Raw genomic sequence first — 20743 nt, 5'->3', positions numbered from 1 at the left:
TCGTGTCAATTTGTTGACGGCTAGGGTTGGAGAATTTGAGGAACCCTTCCCTCATAACCTTTCCATTGGTCAGTGGTAAGAAGCATGGGCAGGGATGGTGATTTTGCACCTTGGGACCCCAGGGCAGGCAATAAGTGAGCAAGAGAGGAGACATCTTATGGAAACCTACGCTACACTGAGTGGTGTCACATTGGGTAAGTAAAAGGAAGAGATAATGTATGTGTCACCAGGAGATTATACAACTGCAAGGTGACACGTCCTACAAGTTCATCTTCCTCTGACAAATTTTTGTCACAGGAAATAGTAATTCCACCCTTCGCCCATCAATCTGTTCCTAATTATAACTTTTAGTACCATTAGTCATAGACTATACCGTGTGTCTCCATCTTTCTACAATTTACATTCTCTTTGCCTCTTCAGTGTTTTGAGCTCAGCCTCTTTTGGTGCCTCCAACATCATAATAGACATTTCCATTCTTGTATCATAAAACTGGACATCATATTCTTGATCTTATTGGTCATCTTTTAGATCCCTCTTGCCCACAATTCAGCCCTATGTAGTGAGGTTTATCTGTGTGCTGCCATACGGCTGCCAGAAGCAAGTTAAGGCATCTTGAACACCCAAAAAAATCTAAGCTTCCACTGTGTATCTATTAGACACTACCAGAAGAGACTTATGGAAGGGCTGATGGTCGCTTATAGTAACGGTGTCTGTATTCACCTCAGTTTCTGACATGTTAACACCGTTTTACATCATAACGAGGAGCAAGAAGTTGTAAAAGTCTTTTCAAAGTTACAGGACACTAGTAATAACTTCCAAACATCTCATTTACCCGTCGCTGCGGGCACGTGGCGGCACCCCTGCGGCTCAGCACTTCAAAGAGATCCAGTTCTCAGCATGACTTTATTACAGGCATGAATTACCACAGCTGGAAGACTCCTTCTGTATATGGATACCCTGATGCTGACTGCAGTACTAACGTACTAACTATGCAGAGAAATCTGTCATTACACAAAGATTCCCCAGGCCGTGATCCTCCCCAGAGCTGCAGAGCTCCCATTCTGGTGCACAGTCTGGTTATTACCTCTACAATCATCTGCTGTCATTTTCTAGTAATTCAATCGTATATATTCTGTTGTTAAGATGTATGAAGACAATGAGATACACAAGAGTTGTAGGCACTATAAGGGTTAATAGGGGGGCCATCTACAGGAGAGACCCTAGGGGGGACACCAGTGACAGTGACGGTACAGAGGGCACAACTATAGGAATATACAAGGAATACAAGGATAGGGTAAAGTGACATCTGTACAAGAGACAATAAAAGGGGCACTACGTTATAGTACTACAGTGGATAACACCGGGCACTTGTAGCCCTAACATCAAGCAGTAGATTGTTTATTAGTAGAACATTTATTAGTAGTAGTAGACAAGCCATATGCAGTCGCACCACAGGTTAACTGTACTAAAAGGGAACTTAGAAACACTAGAATGGGCATCTATGGCACTAAATGAGGCACCTGGGGTAGAAGAACTTTAGAGCATGATTAAAGAAAGCATCTATGAAAAGGGGAACATCTTATGTGGAAGGAGTAAAGTGACTTTCTATAAAAGTGGGCATCCGCTAAAGAGGGCACCTTTGGCAGAAGCTCTGTAAAGTACACTAGTGGTGGAGGAGCTATAGTAAATACCTGGGGAAAAGAGGACTTATGGGAGTTGCCACCAAAATGGGCACTTAAATCATTGGGGCACATTTACTAAGAGTCCGAACAGCGCATTTTCGTCGGGTTTCACGAATTTTTACCTTTTTGCCCTGAATTGCCCTGGGTTTTTGGCGCACGCGATCTGATTGTGGCATATCAGCGCCGGCTTGCATGCGACACACAAATCGGGGGTTGTGGACGTCGGACAACCCGACTGATTCGGACAAACCGTGGAATTTAAAAACTAAAATGTGTCGCAAGATCAGCAGTCGCATGCACTGGGAAGAAGAAGGTGAACTCCGTCGGACCTCAGCGGGGGAAGCGACACATGCAGGAAATCGGGCGCACCAGCTATGTGAATCGCGGAAGATCCAAATCCTCGTCGGACAACGCACAGCGGGGATCACGACGGGACCGGGTAAGTAAATGTGCCCCAATTATTCAAGTGCTGAGGTGGGCAAAGGCGGTAGAAACCTGAGCTGGGATCAGAGGAGATTTCCATTTTCAATCATTGAAAGGCCTAGTGATGTCTCCTGAAATATCCGGGTAGAGTAAGGGGCAACTGGACATGTTCTAATCAGGGAGATGCCAACTTACCACTTGTAAGGGCAGTGAAGTGAACTCTTCCCAAGATAAAGTAAAGCCTATCTATAGCTCTGTCTACAAAGTCGGAAGATGGAGAACCTCCCGTTTGCAGAGGTTATTAATAGCCTTCATGTCTGACTGTATCATTATTTGTAGAACATTTGTGTCGATGCCACATCAAACAACCTACGGGTTAGAAACCAGCGACATTTGGGCGAGACCTACCCGTGTATTTCCTGCCGCCGCTATTAATATCTCATGATTGCCATAGAGTCTATTTTTAATGACTGACACAGGCCGGGATGACTAGTTGTATGACTTGTCCTCGCCTTGTAATGGGCCACTTACATGCTCTGTGGAGTCAGCGCCGCGCCGCTTGGAGGAGTGCGCCGTTTCCATGGCGACAGATGATCTGCAAATTGGGCTAAAAATAGAAAGTCTATATTTGAGCAAAAGCCGGCTGCTAGGATTTGGACAGTGGTTTATATGCAGCGCACGGTATATTCTGTGAGTCATTACCTGCTTTATGTCTCTCTGGCAGATTTGGCAGCAGAAGTTGGATTCCTCTGGAGAGAGTAAATCTCAAGATGGGAAAATCATCTATCAAGATAGCAGAGGTTTAGTCAAAACGGCAGAACGGTAGATAGATGTATTTTTTGTTAAGCTCGTAGGAGAAAAAAAAATATGGAAAAATGTCTTTTAGATAGAAACGTGAGCGAGTTGTAGAACAGGTGTTATTGCTGGCAGGGAATACGTCATGTATATAGCACTGCCGCCCCCTGCTGGTCATCCCTGGGTCCAGCTATTTATCTAGATAGTTGTGGGCAGATTTTTATGACATTTTCCATCATAAACGATAATATTTTTGGACATTTTTTGACCAGTAAAATGTGTATTGTCCAAAAATATCAATTCTGCAGCATCTTTACTTGGAACTGTATACCTCACAGGATACGGAGGCACAGGAACTTGTACCAATAAAGGGGTGGGCCAGGTATAAAAGACCAGTGGCGTAACTAGGAGAGGCAGGGCCCCATATCAGACTTCTGAATGGGGGCCCCCCTTACCCCTTAAAAAATATACATATTTATATGCTCACAAATGTGAGTTATAGTTGCATGGTATACACAGTACACATATAGAGAATAATGCAGTATATATACATATCATACATTCTGTAGACATACAGTATATACACATCACAGATACAGCATATATACATCACAGATACAGCTTATATACATCACATACATGTTATATACATATTATGTTGTACAATGTATGTGTATATAATTGTGTACAGGTTGGATGATGGGGCCCCCTGACACTGTGGATCCCATAGCAGCTGCTATGGCTGCTACCACTGTAGTTACGCTACTGTATAAGACCCTTATAATACTTATCCTGTTAAACGTTGGTTTTCACCATCGGGAACTTCCAGTTACGTCCTGTGACACCCCTCTAACCACTGATACAGGGTCACTGGTGGTTATGATGGGGGGGTCATGCAGGCAGTAATGACTGCACGGCCCCCTCCATCCACCAGAAGTGGGACGGACAGGGGACGTCACAAAAACTCCTGCCGTCCGAGGGTCACATGAGCCACAGTTCCCGGCTATGAATGTCAAACTTTAACTGAGTAAGTGGAATATGGGTGACCCTATTAGGGTCTTATACAGACCCTGTTAAAGTTTGGTATAAATGGCCAACCCCTTTAAGACTATGGTTACTACTGGGCCCCTGTAAAAAGAAAGTATATCCCTCATTCCCCTCCTGACTGCATTTCTATTAACTATGTAGCACTACACCCTACTGTACGTGGCCAGTATTTGGCCCACAAGCTTTGGAAGGGGCTTAGAAAAGGGAACCACTGGTAAAACCTTGTAATATAATACATGACCCATTGTAGAGGGTATGATGGACTACCAGGAGCCCACCCTCAGTCCATAAAATCCCTGTGTAAGATGTATCATCAATGAGATCTCATAATGCAGAATACTTGTGAATCATCAGTAAAGAAATAGTGTCATGTGATTAATCCATTCAATTCCTAATTGGGTTGTCTTCTAATGGACCTTTGGGACCCATTACCACCTGGATCCCTACACAGGATTCTCTGGTATTCTGGTGGGTCAGTCCGACACTGAAGTCCAACCTATAACCCTGCACTGTTGATCCAAAAGCCCGGTAAAAATTGGGGAAAAAATTTGGAAATTAGAAAAAATCCCTGGGTCACCATTCCCTTGCAATAATCTAGTGATTTTTTTGCTTTTAAGAAAGGCATCTAGGATCCTCTTGATCTTGCCCAGTGTTTCCCAGTAACAGTTTAGTGCTATTTCTGTAATACACTGCTAAAAGCCTCGCATTTTATAACAAAATTTCCAAAAAATATGTTACATTTGCATTCATTACTGGGTGAGGCGGTTCTGCTTGGGTCTTCGTCTGTTGGGCTCTGGTTGGGTTTTGGCTGCTGTTTCCTGTTTTGTTTGCAGTGGAATCCATTCATTGCCTTCATAGTACAGAACCTGAGGCACAAGAGAATTGACAAACAAACACACAAACACACATAATACACAAGGTGATCAAAAGCACCTGTAAAAGATATTAACACAAGGAGGTTAGAGGGGTCACAGTTCAGGGGTGTATGGACATCTCCTGACTTGAATGACACAGCATCTGTGCAGTTTGCTGTGAACCCTCCCCCTCCAGCAGGACCCAACAGGCAGGAAGAGGAGGGATGATGAGAGTGACCCTCCCTAATCCTGTGATAAAAGATCTGCCTACCATAGCAGCAGCTGACAGATTCTATTACTAGGTCAGCTACATGGACGGCCCCGGGCGACCACCCTAATAGAAATCTGCCATTGGTTATGCCCATTACTACATGTAAATTACATATTGATCCATAGAGCAGAAAAAACTACATTACTCCTTCCAGAAGAAGATGACAGTGGGGAATGCAGTGAAGAGAGCTGAGTGGAATAGGGAGCCATCTACTGCACCGTGCGCAGCCATTTCCCGAATGAAGTCCCGCTGTGAATCCAGGATGTTCACCTATTGGGCGACATAAGAGGCAAAATCAAAGCGTTAGATCCAGTAGATAAGTAGATGCCTGTATCCTGAGCTATTGGGGCACACTTACTTACCCGTCCGAAGGATTTCCCCGAAAGTGCATTGTCCAACATTCATACACTGTGCTGCGATTTACTAAGATTGTGCTCCCGATATCCTGCATGTGTCGCTTCCCCGCTCAGGTCCGCCAGAGTTCACCCTCTTCTTCCTGGTGCATGTAAGTGCTTGATCTTGCGACACAATTTGAAAGTTACATCCCACGCTCAGTCCGAATTAGTCGGATCGTCCAACGACTGGCCCCCCAATTTCTGTTGCATGAAATCCGGCACAGCTGCGCCACAATCTGATCGCATGCGACACAATCCCCTGTTAAATACCTGTCACAGCGGCGCAAAACCTCAAAACGTCGGAAAATCCAACGAAAGTGAGATCCGCTGACCCTTAGTAAATAAGCCCCATTAAGTTTAACCTATAACTACTACTACTAACCACCCAATATTTTAGTCCTAACCATTACAATTTTAATATTACATCTGGGCTTTGCCCTACTCAAAACTGAAATCCTTACTAGCTATGAGGCGACTGCAAACTATAAATTCCCTAACCCACTTGTTTCCTGTTTTTTCAGTAAAGTGTAGTAGGAGGGGTAAATCTGTAAAAAGTTAGAATTGTTTTGCTAAAAAGTCACTATTATTGATCCAAAAAAAATGGAGTTTAGGAAGTTTCATTAATTCCCTCCAGTGTGGGCAATCATCCTAAATCACCCCCCTTACCCGGAGCGCAGGAGCTGTGTCACACACCACGAAGAGCTTGATGATGATGTTGACCTTGGATCGTAGTAGTGCTTCATCATTTGACCCAAACATCCCATGTGTGAGCAAGAATGTGGCCGCGTCACACATGTGGAGAAACCTAGTTAGTGATGATGATGGAAATATACAGATGTATTCATATACATTCATATGCATCAGATACAAAAAAGAATAAAAATAGAGAGGACGAAAAAAACTGCATGGAAAGACATCAATCAAATCTCTTATATCGATAACAGTTACTGGTGTATAAAGCAGGAGCTTATTTCTGGTATAGTTTGTTATGGAGTTTTCTATGTCTGCCATCATTACTTAAAGGGACACGGTCATCAACTTTTACACTATTGAACAACTCTCCCTCTCAAGTAGGGTATAAAACGTCCTTCTGGAATTCATCTTATTTCTCACCGTTTACCTATAAATTAATCACTTCCAAATTTATATGCAAATGAACGGAGAAGAGTCACTTTTTCCGGAGATGAGTCACTTTTAGAGGCTGAAATGGCATGATCATTTCCAATGCCCCTATCTCCGGTTCTATTGTATTGAGAAACACAATTTTGGTATAAATAAAACCTAAGATTGTGGTTCTCTGCCCTGCAGAACTGGAGATACACACAAAATCATAGTTGGGAAAGCATGTTGCTCATAAAAATCCACTGTCTCTTGTGGTGACAGGGTCCCTTTAAATGTCTATAGCTCCAGACCGACTACATTTTATGTGCTTCACTCCTGCAATGGAGGCAAAGTAACTTTTACTACTGCCGGGTGTCTATAGTAGGCCCATAGTGGAGGAAGGTATAATAGTATACAAAGACGTGAACCTGAGTGGGTGTGGGTTGTACCCCTGGAATACTACTGCCCGATAAACTGGCTGCATGGGTTATGATGTAAAGCCTTGTAAAGTTTTACAAACTTTTCGAACACAAGAACTCGCCTGATGACCTCCATGCAGAAGGACAGATCATTGATGAGGTAGTTCACGATGACGACGCGGTTCATTACAAAGCGGCGTCTAGGATGGAGAATTTCAGATTCTTGGGGAACGTTGACTAAAGATGGACGTGGCGAAGATGGAGGGCGCTGACTGCTCACTGCAGGGAGGTCTAGGGAAGAGTGACAGCATTACTGATACTATGATCCATATACAAGGTATAACATTTCACATCGCCACATGCCCCTGTCATGATAACTTCTTTTTTTTGGTGGGTTTATCAGGGGTGTAACTAGGAGAGGCAGGGCCCCATAGCAGACTCCTGAATGTGGCCCCTTCTCCCCTAAAAAAATGCATTATTCTGTAATAACACATGTGAGTTACAATCACACACATTTATAATAATAATAAACATACATACAGTATATACACACAGTACACATACATACAGTATATACACACAGTACATATACATACAGTATATACACACAGTACATATACATACATACAGTATATACACACAGTACACATACATACAGTATATACACACAGTACATATACATACATACAGTATATACACACAGTACACATACACAGTATATACACACAGTACATATACATACAGTATATACACACAGTACACATACATACAGTATATACATACAGTACATATACATACATACAGTATATACACACAGTACACATACACAGTATATACACACAGTACATATACATACAGTATATACAAACAGTACATATACATACAGTATATACATACAGTACATATACATACATACAGTATATACACACAGTACCATATAGAAACATGCAGCATATACACATTACATATACACACACAAACAGCAAATACACACATAGATACAATAGCATATAAACATACATACAGTATATATATCACACACACATACACATATACACACCCAATAGCCCATATGTTTGGGCCCCCTAACACTGCGGACCCCATAGCGACTGCTACGCCTGCTACCCCTGTAGTTATGTCCCTGGGGTTCATCTAGGAGACACCTATCAGATTCATTGTGCTGAACTTCCAAATGTCTGCCCCGTATGTTCCCACCTCAGTGTTACCCATAATGCCGTCTTACTCTTTGAATCATTGTACACCTCCCGCTTCAAGAAAGTCTCAAACTCTCTCCTGGTGTTTGGATTCTTCATTTCACGGAGAAACTTGCACAAGCTCCGGACGAAGGAGATGAGTAAATTCCAAGCTCTCTTCTGTTATAAGGGAGACAATTATGGCAAAAAAATGATATGCATATAAAATACAAATATGTACGAAAGTTATAAATCACTGCAGGGCAGGTTTATATACAAAGGGGAGGATATAACCCGGCCTATAGGAAGCCTCGGGGTGTGCCGGGCCCTTTTAAGAGCTGCACTAGAAATATTATTATTCATTTTATTTGAAATTAAAATATATAATACATTTAAAGGTGTTTGTCCATAAAAGAAAGTTCTCAAATTTTAGTCCCCTAGTGATGTTTACACAATAAAGATCAATTTTACTATTTTACTGAGTTGATGTTTTAGCTCCTATCACTCAGTGAGGATCAGTGTTTCTGCTATATGCCTCCCTCCCAGATAAAGACCTTATCTTGTCCGTAGCCTGTAAAGTAAGTCTCTGCACACTGCCTGTTGGCAGGAAGTGCCTGTGTCTGAGCAGGTCTTGTAATGCAGGGGGAGGGGCAGGATGCAGAAAGCACTGGAGTGCGCAGGTAAGAGAAGCTATTCATGAGAAGAATCTGACTATAGTCAGAAGATTCACGATTGGATCCAGGGTCAACCTAATTGTATACACGAGGACTCATAGAGACAAGTTGTATCTGTGAAATGTGTTATTTTATTATACTAAGTACATCGAAGAATTTTGTCTTTGTGGGAATACCCCCTTTAAGGCCTCTTTCACACAGCCCTATGCTTGCCCGACCCTAGCCCGCGTGAGCATACAGCTGCGCACTAAGGAGGTGGAGGTATAGATACCACGGACGGGCCCCATAGCCATTTATGGGGATGTATACTCATCGGCCACTTTATTAGGTACACCATGCTAGTAACGGGTTGGACCCCCTTTTGCCTTCAGAACTGCCTCAATTCTTCGTGGCATAGATTCAACAAGGTGCTGGAAGCATTCCTCAGAGATTTTGGTCCATATTGACATGATGGCATCACACAGTTGCCGCAGATTTGTCGGCTGCACATCCATGATGCGAATCTCCCGTTCCACCACATCCCAAAGATGCTCTATTGGATTGAGATCTGGTGACTGTGGAGGCCATTTGAGTACAGTGAACTTATTGTCATGTTCAAGAAACCAGTCTGAGATGATTCCAGCTTTATGACATGGCGCATTATCCTGCTGAAAGTAGCCATCAGATGTTGGGTACATTGTGGTCATAAAGGGATGGACATGGTCAGCAACAATACTCAGGTAGGCTGTGGCATTGCAACGATGCTCAATTGGTACCAAGGGGCCCAAAGAGTGCCAAGAAAATATTCCCCACACCATGACACCACCACCACCAGCCTGAACCGTTGATACAAGGCAGGAGGGATCCGCGCTTTCATGTTGTTGACGCCAAATTCTGACTCTACCATCCGAAAGTCGCAGCAGAAATCGAGACTCATCAGACCAGGCAACGTTTTTCCAATCTTCTACTGTCCAATTTCGATGAGCTTGTGCAAATTGTAGCCTCAGTTTCCTGTTCTTAACTGAAAGGAGTGGCACCCGGTGTGGTCTTCCGCTGCTGTAGCCCATCTGCCTCAAAGTTCGACGTACTGTGCGTTCAGAGATGCTCTTCTGCCTACCTTGGTTGTAACGGGTGGCGATTTGAGTCACTGTTGCCTTTCTATCAGCTCAAACCAGTCTGCACATTCTCCTCTGACCTCTGGCATCTACAAGGCATTTCCGCCCACAGAACTGCCACTCACTGGATGTTTTTTCTTTTTCGGACCATTCTCTGTAAACCCTAGAGATGGTTGTGCGTGAAAATCCCAGTAGATCAGTAGTTTCTGAATTACTCAGACCAGCCCTTCTGGCACCAACAACCATGCCACGTTCAAAGGCCTCAAATCACCTCTCTTCCCCATACTGATGCTCGGTTTGAATTGCAGGAGATTGTCTTGACCATGTCTACGTGCCTAAATGTACTGAGTTGCCGCCATGTGATTGGCTGATTAGAAATTAAGTGTTAACGAGCAGTTGGACAGGTGTACCTAATAAAGTGGCCAGTGAGTGTATATCCGGCTGCTAATTTGTGTGTAGCAGTCTAACTTTCATCATTTAATTTTTTAATCATTTACCTTGTCGAGGCCAATATTTCCTGCCTTCATTCAAATTTTCGTAACTACAAATAAAACTGTATAGAATTCTGTACACTGAACTTAATGGAGGTTGTCCATGTAGTGAGCTCCCTCTAGTGGTGGCAATGGAAGTCCAATATCTGGTAACCATCTGCCACTATGGTAGTTATTCCCTGTATACAATTTACACTGCAGAGTCACTGACCACCTTGTTGGTGATATATTGACGTCTTCTTTTCTTTGGAGCCTTGAGAACGATGGAATCGTCTGCGGCTTCTGGGAATGTATCTTGATATCCCTTAAACCTATGGAATGGGTGTATTAATACACTTTATAAGTAATACATTCAGGTAGATACATTCATCCTACACCATGCAAATGTCATTGCTATGAGGGTGACAGATTTGTGGGGTGAAATTCAAGAATATTTGAATAAATGTGTATGAATAATGTAGAAATATGTCCACAATTCACTTACCATTTCTCATCCATGCTTTTGTAGACAGAGGTCTGAGCCGACACGAGGATACTTGAAGATACTAGTGTCATGGTAGGGATCTGTTGTATGATGACAGCCTTACACTGCAGCAAATGCTCTGTGCGGGGGACGAAAGGGGGATCAGGTTTATGTACGACATTTAGGTGGAAGCTTCTTTAGGTTTATTGTTAAACTTTCAAGTAGCCCATATTCATTGTAGAGAGATAAGCTGCTGATACAGAAGTCTGGGAGCGTTTCCATTGCACCACAGAGAACACATGCATGCTCAGCCTATGTGCCAGCTATGTGGGTGACAGTGATTGTACATATACATTATAGCCATATAAGGAATATGAGGATAATGTATGACTACTTATATATGTACCTGCTCTCCTTTGTGAATGGAAGAAACGCTGTACAATCTTTTTGATGAAGAATCTTTGTTGCTTCAGATTCTGTATGTTACCCATCTTCTTCACCATCAGCCAGAAAACCAGGGGCTCCTCCGAATGTTTCATTTTCAGGTATTGGCGGAAAAACTCCAAGTGTACTGGGTGATGTAGTACCTCATACAGGGATCTAGATCCAAAGGAAGTGTGCATTGGTTTCATATAGATACATAGATAGTAAGTTATGTGTAATCTATTCAGCTCCTCCTGCTCTATAACGTAATGCCTGAAGATAGGACACTATGTACAATCTTCTCAGCTCCTCCTGCTCTATAACATGTTGCCTGCTCATAGGCCACTATGTACAATCTTTTCAGCTACTCCTGCTCTATAACATGCTGCCTGCAGGTCGGACACTATATATAATCTGTTCAGTTACTTCTGCTCTATAAAAATGCCGATAAGACACTGGGGCACAATGCAGTTGTCTATGTAGTGTGCAGGATGCGCCAGATTCATGAATTTTGGGGCATGTTCTTCATGAATTTGGTGCCCCCTGCTCTGCTCCGACCATATATTTTGATGCACCTTTAACATGGGGCGTGTGACAAATTATTGTAGGATTTTGCATGATAAATGTGGTGCATGCACCAAAACGTACGAAATATGTGTTGCACCGGGTATAGCGCAGCTGTGCCATAAAAGGGTCGCTGAGACACATATGGGGCACAGCCACTTGTCGAATACAAGTGCAGTTTGCACATAAAATTTGTGCAAAGTCTGACAGAAAACTGCCTCAAGGGCCTTAGTAAATGTGCCGCACTATGTACAGTCCTCTCAGCTTCTCCTGCTCTATAACATGTTGCCTACTGTGGCAATGTGCAGTATAAGTTCTGCCAGCAGGAGGCGGTATCACAGGGTGACACTGGGTGCTTGTCAGAAAGAGCCAACTGGGAGGAGAGTGGAGACTGAAGAAGAGACTTATCTTACATGGGAGAACAGGGCTGTTTTGCCACAGTCATTGGGGGTCATTTATCTTTTCCTTCCGTTGGTGTTTTTGCACCTTTTGCTGCATAATGGCTGTTTTGCACTTATTTTGTGCTTTTTTTTTTTAATGTTACGCCTCAATTCGCCCTGTGTTTTTGCGCCCTATTTGTCAATATATTGCGCCTCCTTACAGATATTTTCACCCAATTTACTATACTATTGCGCCTATATGGATGCAAATAATTGCGTATGATTTGCGCAACAAATTGCGCCTTCTTTAAAATTTGGTGCAAAAAATAACCTCACAGCGGGCACAAAATGAGCGCAGAGAAAGGGGAAATAAGATAATTGACCCCCATAGAATATATATCAGAATATTTCATCGTCATTGAATACGTGAAACTATTAAAGGGGTTGTCTGAGAGTCCTGAAAAAAAAACTAAGGGAGTCCGGAAGGGCGCTGCTTAAAAAAATAAAGTCCTACTTACCTTCCGGTGCCCTCCGGTATCCTGCCGTGGCCAGCCACGCCTACCCGTCCCTATTCACAGCATTGTGAATGCGGGCCAGAAGGTTGTCGGGTCCAGCGATGCTCCGGCGGCCATGTTTGTTTACATGGCGCCCGGACCAGAGCGACAGCAGCGCTGGATACCGGAGGGCACCGGAAGGTAAGTAGGACTTTATTTTTTTAAGCAGCGCCCTTCCAGCCTCCCTTAGTTTTTTCTCAGAACTCGGACAACCCCTTTAAAGCTGTAACTTCAGCAGTGAACATACATGTCCATATTCATCCATTAACTGAAAGGATCAGGAATTATCCACAAGCTGCTTTGGAAAATACTTCAATAAAAATATAATATGATACAGGACGATCCATTACCGCGGCCGGGTCAATGGTTTGTTCAATATGACGCTCCCCTTCCGAATCCGCTGTGGGTTTATCAAACTCCGGTGCAAATATCTTCTTTCAGAAATGTCACTCTGTGGATTTTCGGTAGAGATGGAATGTCCTAAGATATAAAAGATATAGGGGCACATTTACTTACCCGTCCATGCACGTTTCCCGAGGTGCGTTCCCCGACGAGAATGCACAGCTGCCGCGATTAACTAAGATCGTGCGCCCAATATCCTGCAAAGGTCTCTTCCCTGCTCAGGTCTGCCGGAGTTCACCTTCTTCTTCCCGGTGCATGTAAGTGCTTGGCTTGCGACACAATTTTGAAGTTTTGTATCGCGATTTGTATCGCATGAAAGCGGGTGCCAAAATCTGATTGCACGCAACAAAATCCCCTTTTAAATCCCTGTCCCAGCGGCGCGATCCCCAAAAAGTCAGAAAACTCAACAGAAATGCGGCCTCAGGACCCTTAGTAAACAAGCCCCATAATTCTATATCCATAAGATTATCTGACGCATCGTATCATATCGTATCTTACCTACATTGCATATGAAGTAAGAGGAGTTCTCTGGTCCAATAACCGGATGTCATCAGATTCATGGGGGTTTGACATCCTGGAACCGCACTGATCAACTGAGTGCCTAAGCCCGAGGAGCCAGAATCTAATGGAGCTTATGTACTAAGGGTCCGCGGATGCACGTGATCGGATTTTGGCGCAGCTGTGCTTCTTTCATGTGACAGAAATCAGGGGGCGTGTCGTCAGACGATCTGACTGATTCGGACTGAGTGCGGGATTTAACTTTCAAATTTTGTCGCAAGAAGGTGACCTCCGGCGCACCTGAGAGGGAAAGCGAAACATGCAGGATATTGGTTGGACAATGAACTTTCAGGGAACGCGTCAGGACAGGTAAGTAAGTGTGCCCCAATGTCTCCATTCCCTGTATAGTGGCCAAACCAGAGAACTGCAGCTCTGCTCACATTTACTTGAGCTTCAGTATTCTGCCATCATTGTTATACAGGGGACGGAGCCTTCTTATTCTTCTTATTCTGGATTTTTCCTGCCTCCAGGTTCTGATAGAAGTGACACTCCAGAACAGCTTATCCTTTCAGTCCTGGTTGTTGATGTCCCACAAATTTTAAACCAGTGAACCACAGCATCATTTACCCCCTTTCAGGCCCTATTGCCAGTACCATTTATTTGTTATTATAATGATTAGAAAGTATTAAATAAATAAACTACTTTATCGAATACCCAAAATAATGTTTTATCTTATTGTTTCATGATAAAAGACCTTTTAAAAATGTTTGCTTGTTTTTTAATGTCGAAATCAGTGTAACATCGCCATCAAGTGGCAGGCTGCACATATTACACTGAGAAGGGAAAGTATCTGCTGGATATATTGGACTTTCTCTGGATTCTGATCTTACTGTTGCTCCAAAAGTTCTTGCTCAGCATCTCGATGGCCAGTTTTGGGTTCCGCCAGGCCAGCTCATCGAAGGACATCTTAGAGTAATCTGCAGAGAACACATGGTACATACAAGTAAATGATCGCATGGAGAATATCCGTAGAATATCACTGCTTAGGCCAAGTCCACACCTGTGTTTGGACCTTTACTATTGACTCCTGTCACAAAAATTATAATAACGGAGGGCTAATGGATGCGTTTAATTGCCCATTGAAGACATGGTTTCCGTTTGTGTCTGTTCTCACCACTTCCTTTAGGTTTACATTATTTAAACAGAAAATTGAAATAATGGAAGCAACATGGAAGTAGAGCGAGCGGACACTAACACAAGCCATTAAAAATCAACTGAAATCAATGGATATTTTAACAAATTCAGTAGTCTTCTGTTATTATCATTTTTGTGACGGAAATTTTATAGCAGATGTCCATTTTAGGGAGCTGCCCAGGGCCCCAGTGCACTTGGTAGAGCTACAATCCTGGAATAGAATTCTATTTTTCAAAGTCCTGCTGCTGCCTATATCGCATACAGCAAGCTATGACTGCACAACCTGTTTTGTATTGTAATTCCCTTTAATGCAAAGATCAGAGACTCTGCTAGAACTATAGATAAATTGGCAACTGGGCTTTATCTTTTTGGGATGTGTCCCTACATAGGCTGATAGCTTCCAATCAATGCTGCCAGTACCAGAATGTGCAGGGTCACAATCCCAGCCTGGAGATCCTGATTTATTAGTAACTTGCCAGGAGGAATAACTGAGGAGCAGATCATTAAAAGCTGCTCCAGTATTGTAATTTTAAGGAGAATGCAATCATTTCCTATTACAGACACGTCAGTAGAGTCAGATATGATACCAGGCTGCTCATCTGTTAGACTTCACCCCGACAGGAGACAATAGGGGACCCTATAACTAAAGGGGGTCTGCATTTCCGCCATTGTATGTGGCTAATTATCTTAGTGTATGAGCTGTTACCTTCCCTGTGCACTGGTGAAGGATAACCGAGGGGCTGGATGGATGACCCACATGGTAGATCCTCAGCCAGAAGCGATGCCAACATCTTATCTTGTCCCTCCACCTCTCCGCCATGGGCACAGGCTTGGGCCAACATCATTGTTGCTTGTTGCCTGTGCGCAGCCCGCGCTCTCGTGTTTTCGGGAGATTCACTGGTTGCTGGTTGGCTTTGCATGTCATCTGTAGCATTGTCTGCCTGTAATTTACATATTCAAATGTAGAAATCATTATTTGGCGTTTACTGTAAAACAGGTGAGAATCTGTCCTCCTCATCATCATGATGTCTGATTCAATAAAACATTGAATTAATCATGAAATAACAATTTCTTATAACTCTGCATCATGTTATTCCTTCTAGGGTGTTATGAGTAGGGGGTCTCTTCAATCTTTTGGTGGCCAAACTATACAAACCAAAATATATTGTATAGGCCCGGGTTTTACCAACCTGTTGAAAACATCCACATTTACAGGAAGAATAACAGAGGGATAACAAGGACAAAATCTGTATATTGTTCTGAATATAAATTGCAGGAGTGTAGAATGGCTCGTCACACCGGAGCCTTACAGGACAATAAAAGAGCCCAGTCACGGGTGTTGTTAGGGTGGTAAACAATCCAGGGCCCCAATGCATGTATGTCACACTTTCAGTAATCCCCACTCCTGTATAAATTCTCCTCACATTTAGTTGTGCCAATAACAACTGTACTTATATACAGCTACAGAAACACAGGAGACTGTAAATGTCCTCTATCTTCTGCATTAGGCCCGGCATCACCATGTCTCAGATTCAGCCACGAGCCATCCCTACAGACATTCCCCCAGTAGTGTCTCCCACACAGTCCCAGTAATGTCCTCACACATCCCCCAGTAATGTCCTCACAGCCCCCAGTAATGTCCTCACACAGCCCCCCAGTAATGTCCTCCACAGCCCCCAGTAATGTCCTCACAGCCCCCAGTAATGTCCCCCACACAGCCCCCAGTAATGTCCTCACAGCCCCCCAGTAATGTTCTCACACAGTCCTCCAGTAATGTCCTCACACAGCCCCCAGTAATGTCCTCCACAGCCCCCCAGTAATGTTCTCACACAGTCCTCCAGTAATGTCCTCACACAGCCCCCCAGTAATGTCCTCCACAGCCCCCAGTAATGTCCTCACAGCCCCCAGTAATGTCCCCCACATAGCCCCCAGTAATGTCCCCCACACATCCCCCCAGTAATGTCCTCACACAGCCCCCCAGTAATGTCCTCACACAGCCCCCCAGTAATGTCCTCACACAGCCCCCAGTAATGTCCTCACACAGCCCCTAGTAATGTCCTCACAGCCCCCAGTAATGTCCTCACAACCCCAGTAATGCCCCCCACACAGCCCCCAGTAATGTCCTCACACAGACCCCAGTAATGTCCCCCACACAGCCCCCAGTAATGTCCTCCACACAGCCCCCCAGTAATGTTCTCACACAGCCCCCGGTAATGTCCTCCACAGCCCCCAGTAATGTCCTCACAGCCCCCAGTAATGTCCCCCACATAGCCCCCAGTAATGTCCCCCACACATCCCCCCAGTAATGTCCTCACACAGCCCCCCAGTAATGTCCTCACACAGCCCCCCAGTAATGTCCTCACACAGCCCCCAGTAATGTCCTCACACAGCCCCTAGTAATGTCCTCACAGCCCCCAGTAATGTCCTCACAACCCCAGTAATGCCCCCCACACAGCCCCCAGTAATGTCCTCACACAGCCCCCAGTAATGTCCCCCACACAGCCCCCAGTAATGTCCTCCACACAGCCCCCAGTAATGTTCTCACACAGCCCCCAGTAATGTCCTCACACAGCCCCCAGTAAAATCCTCACACATCCCCCCAGTAACGTCCTCACACAGCCCCCAGTAATGTCCTCCACACAGCCCCCAGTAATGTCCTCACACATCCCCCCAGTAATGTCCTCACACAGCCCCCAGTAATGTCCTCTACACAGCCCCCTGTAATGTCCTCACAGCCCCCAGTAATGTCCTCCACACAGCCCCCAGTAATGTCCTCCACACAGCCCCCAGTAATGTCCTCACAGCCCCCAGTAATGTCCTCCACACAGCCCCCAGTAATGGCCTCACAACCCCAGTAATGGCCTCCACACAGCCCCCAGTAATGTCTTCCACACAGCCCCCAGTAATGGCCTCACACAACCCCCAGTAATGTCCTCACAGCCCCCAATAATGTCCTCACAGAGCCCCCAGTAATGTCCTCACAACCCCAGTAATGCCCCCCACACAGCCCCCAGTAATGTCCTCACACAGCCCCCAGTAATGTCCCCCACAGCCCCCAGTAATGTCCTCACACAGCCCCTTGTAATGTCCTCACACAGCCCCCCCAGTAATGTTCTCACACAGCCCCCAGTAATGTCCCCCACACAGCCCCCAGTAATGTGCCCCACCCAGCCCCCAGTAATGTCCTCCACACAGCCCCCAGTAATGTCCCCCACACAGCCCCCAGTAATGTCCTCAAAACCCCAGTTATGCCCCCCACACAGCCCCCAGTAATGTCCTCACACAGCCCCCAATAATGTCCCCCACACAGCCCCCAGTAATGTCCTCCACACAGATCCCCCAGTAATGTTCTCACACAGCCCCCAGTAATGTCCTCACACAGCCCCTATAATGTCCTCACACAGTCCCCAGTAATGTAGCCACACAGCCCCAAGTAATGTCCACACAGCCTCCCAGTAATGTCCACACAGCCTCCCAGTAATGTCCACACAGCCCCCCAGTAATGTTCTTATACAGCCCCCCTGTTATGTCCCCACACAGCCCCCAGTAATGTCCCCCACACAGCCCCCCAGAAATGTCCTCACACATCCCCCCAGTAATGTCCTCACACATCCCCCCAGTAATGTCCTCACAGCCCCCAGTAATGTCCTCACAGCCCCCAGTAATGTCCTCACACAGCCCCCAGTAATGTCCTCACAGCCCCCAGTAATGTCCTCACACATCCCCTCAGTAATGTCCTCACACAGCCCCCAGTAATGTCCTCACACAGCCCCCAGTAATGTCCTCACACATCCCCCCAGTAATGTCCTCACACAGCCCCCAGTAATGTCCTCCACACAGCCCCCAGTAATGTCCTCACAGCCCCCAGTAATGTCCTCCACACAGCCCCCAGTAATGTCCTCCACACAGCCCCCAGTAATGTCCTCACAGCCCCCAGTAATGTCCTCCACACAGCCCCCAGTAATGTCCCCCACACAGCCCCCAGTAATGTCCTCCACACAGCCTCCAATAATGGCCTCCACACAGCCCCCAGTTATGTCCTCCACACAGCCCCCAGTAATGGCCTCACACAACCCCCAGTAATGTCCTCACACAGGCCCCATTAATGTCCTCACACAGCCCCCAGTAATGTCCTCACACAGCCCCAAGTAATGTCCCCCACACTGCCCCCATTAATGTCCTCACACAGGCCCTAGTAATGTCCTCACAACCCCCAATAATGTCCTCACACAGCCCCCAGTAATGTCCTCACACAGCCCCCAGTAATGTCCTCACACAGCCACCAGTAATGTCCTCACAGCCCCCAATAATGTCCTCACACAGCCCCCAGTAATGTCCTCACAACCCCCAATAATGTCCTCACACAGCCCCCAGTAATGTCCTCACAGCCCCCAATAATGTCCTCACACAGCCCCCAGTAATGTCCTCACAACCCCAGTAATGCCCCCCACACAGCCCCCAGTAATGTCCTCACACAGCCCCCAGTAATGTCCCCCACAGCCCCCAGTAATGTCCTCACACAGCCCCCAGTAATGTCCCCCACAGCCCCTTGTAATTTCTTCACATAGCCCCCCAGTAATGTCCTCACACAGCCCCCAATAATGTCCCCCACACAGCCCCCAGTAATGTTCTCACACAGCCCCCAGTAATGTCCCCCACACAGCCCCCAGTAATGTCCCCCACACAGCCCCCAGTAATGTCCCCCACACAGCCCCCAGTAATGTCCTCACACAGCCCCCAGTAATGTCCTCACAACCCCAGTAACGCCCCCCACACAGCCCCCAGTAATGTCCTCACACAGCCCCCAGTAATGTCCCCCACACAGCCCCCAGTAATGTCCTCCACACAGCTCCCCAGTAATGTTCTCACACAGCCCCCAGTAATGTCCTCACACAGCCCCTATAATGTCCTCACACAGCCCCCAGTAATGTCCCCACACAGCCCCCAGTAATGTCCTCACAACCCCCAATAATGTCCTCACACAGCCCCCAGTAATGTCCTCACAGCCCCCAAAAATGTCCTCACACAGCCCCCAGTAATGTCCTCACAACCCCAGTTATGCCCCCCACAGCCCCCAGTAATGTCCTCACACAGCCCCCAGTAATGTCCCCCACAGCCCCTTGCAATGTCCTCACACAGCCCCCCAGTAATGTTCTCACACAGCCCCCAGTAATGTTCTCACACAGCCCCCAGTAATGTCCCCCACACAGCCCCCAGTAATGTCCCCCACACAGCCCCCAGTAATGTCCTCACAACCCCAGTAATGCCCCCCACACAGCCCCCAGTAATGTCCTCACACAGCCCCCAGTAATGTCCCCCACACAGCCCCCAGTAATGTCCTCACACAGCTCCCCAGTAATGTTCTCACACAGCCCCCAGTAATGTTCTCACACAGCCCCCAGTAATGTCCTCACAACCCCAGTAATGCCCCCCACACAGCCCCCAGTAATGTCCTCACACAGCCCCCAGTAATGTCCCCCAAACAGCCCCCAGTAATGCCCCCCACACAGCTCCCCAGTAATGTTCTCACACAGCCCCCAGTAATGTTCTCACACAGCCCCCAGTAATTTCCTCACACAGCCCCCAGTAATGTCCTCACACAGCCACCAGTAATGTCCCCACACAGCCCCCAGTAATGTCCACACAGCCTCCCAGTAATATCCACACAGCCTCCCAGTAATGTCCACACAGCCCCCCAGTAATGTCCTCACACAGCCCCCCAGTAATGTTCTCACACAGCCCCCAGTAATGTCCTCCACACAGCCCCCCAGTAATGTTCTCACACAGCCCCCCAGTAATGTTCTCATACAGCCCCCAGTAATGTCC

At 45.9% G+C, this 20743-nt stretch overlaps 1 protein-coding gene across 1 annotated transcript in view; it reads right to left on the bottom strand.

Annotated features, from left to right (window-relative positions):
* RGSL1 (regulator of G protein signaling like 1) overlaps positions 1-20743 on the bottom strand; it is a 43127-nt gene that overhangs the window by 4811 nt on the left and 17573 nt on the right. Inside the window, exons 10-22 of the mRNA XM_072127773.1 lie at positions 15624-15858; positions 14614-14700; positions 13174-13303; positions 11309-11502; positions 10924-11041; positions 10651-10750; positions 8231-8360; positions 7110-7278; positions 6134-6272; positions 5218-5342; positions 4686-4813; positions 2808-2888; positions 2637-2712 (exon numbers count right to left, since the gene is read on the bottom strand). Of these exons, the coding sequence (XP_071983874.1) occupies positions 2637-2712; positions 2808-2888; positions 4686-4813; positions 5218-5342; positions 6134-6272; positions 7110-7278; positions 8231-8360; positions 10651-10750; positions 10924-11041; positions 11309-11502; positions 13174-13303; positions 14614-14700; positions 15624-15858 (1712 nt within the window). The remainder of the gene's footprint in view (positions 1-2636; positions 2713-2807; positions 2889-4685; positions 4814-5217; positions 5343-6133; positions 6273-7109; positions 7279-8230; positions 8361-10650; positions 10751-10923; positions 11042-11308; positions 11503-13173; positions 13304-14613; positions 14701-15623; positions 15859-20743) is intronic.

Source organism: Engystomops pustulosus, chromosome 10, assembly GCF_040894005.1.
Source record: "Engystomops pustulosus chromosome 10, aEngPut4.maternal, whole genome shotgun sequence".
Classification (NCBI taxonomy): domain Eukaryota; kingdom Metazoa; phylum Chordata; class Amphibia; order Anura; family Leptodactylidae; genus Engystomops; species Engystomops pustulosus.
This window is presented reverse-complemented; position numbering and strand designations above follow the sequence as displayed.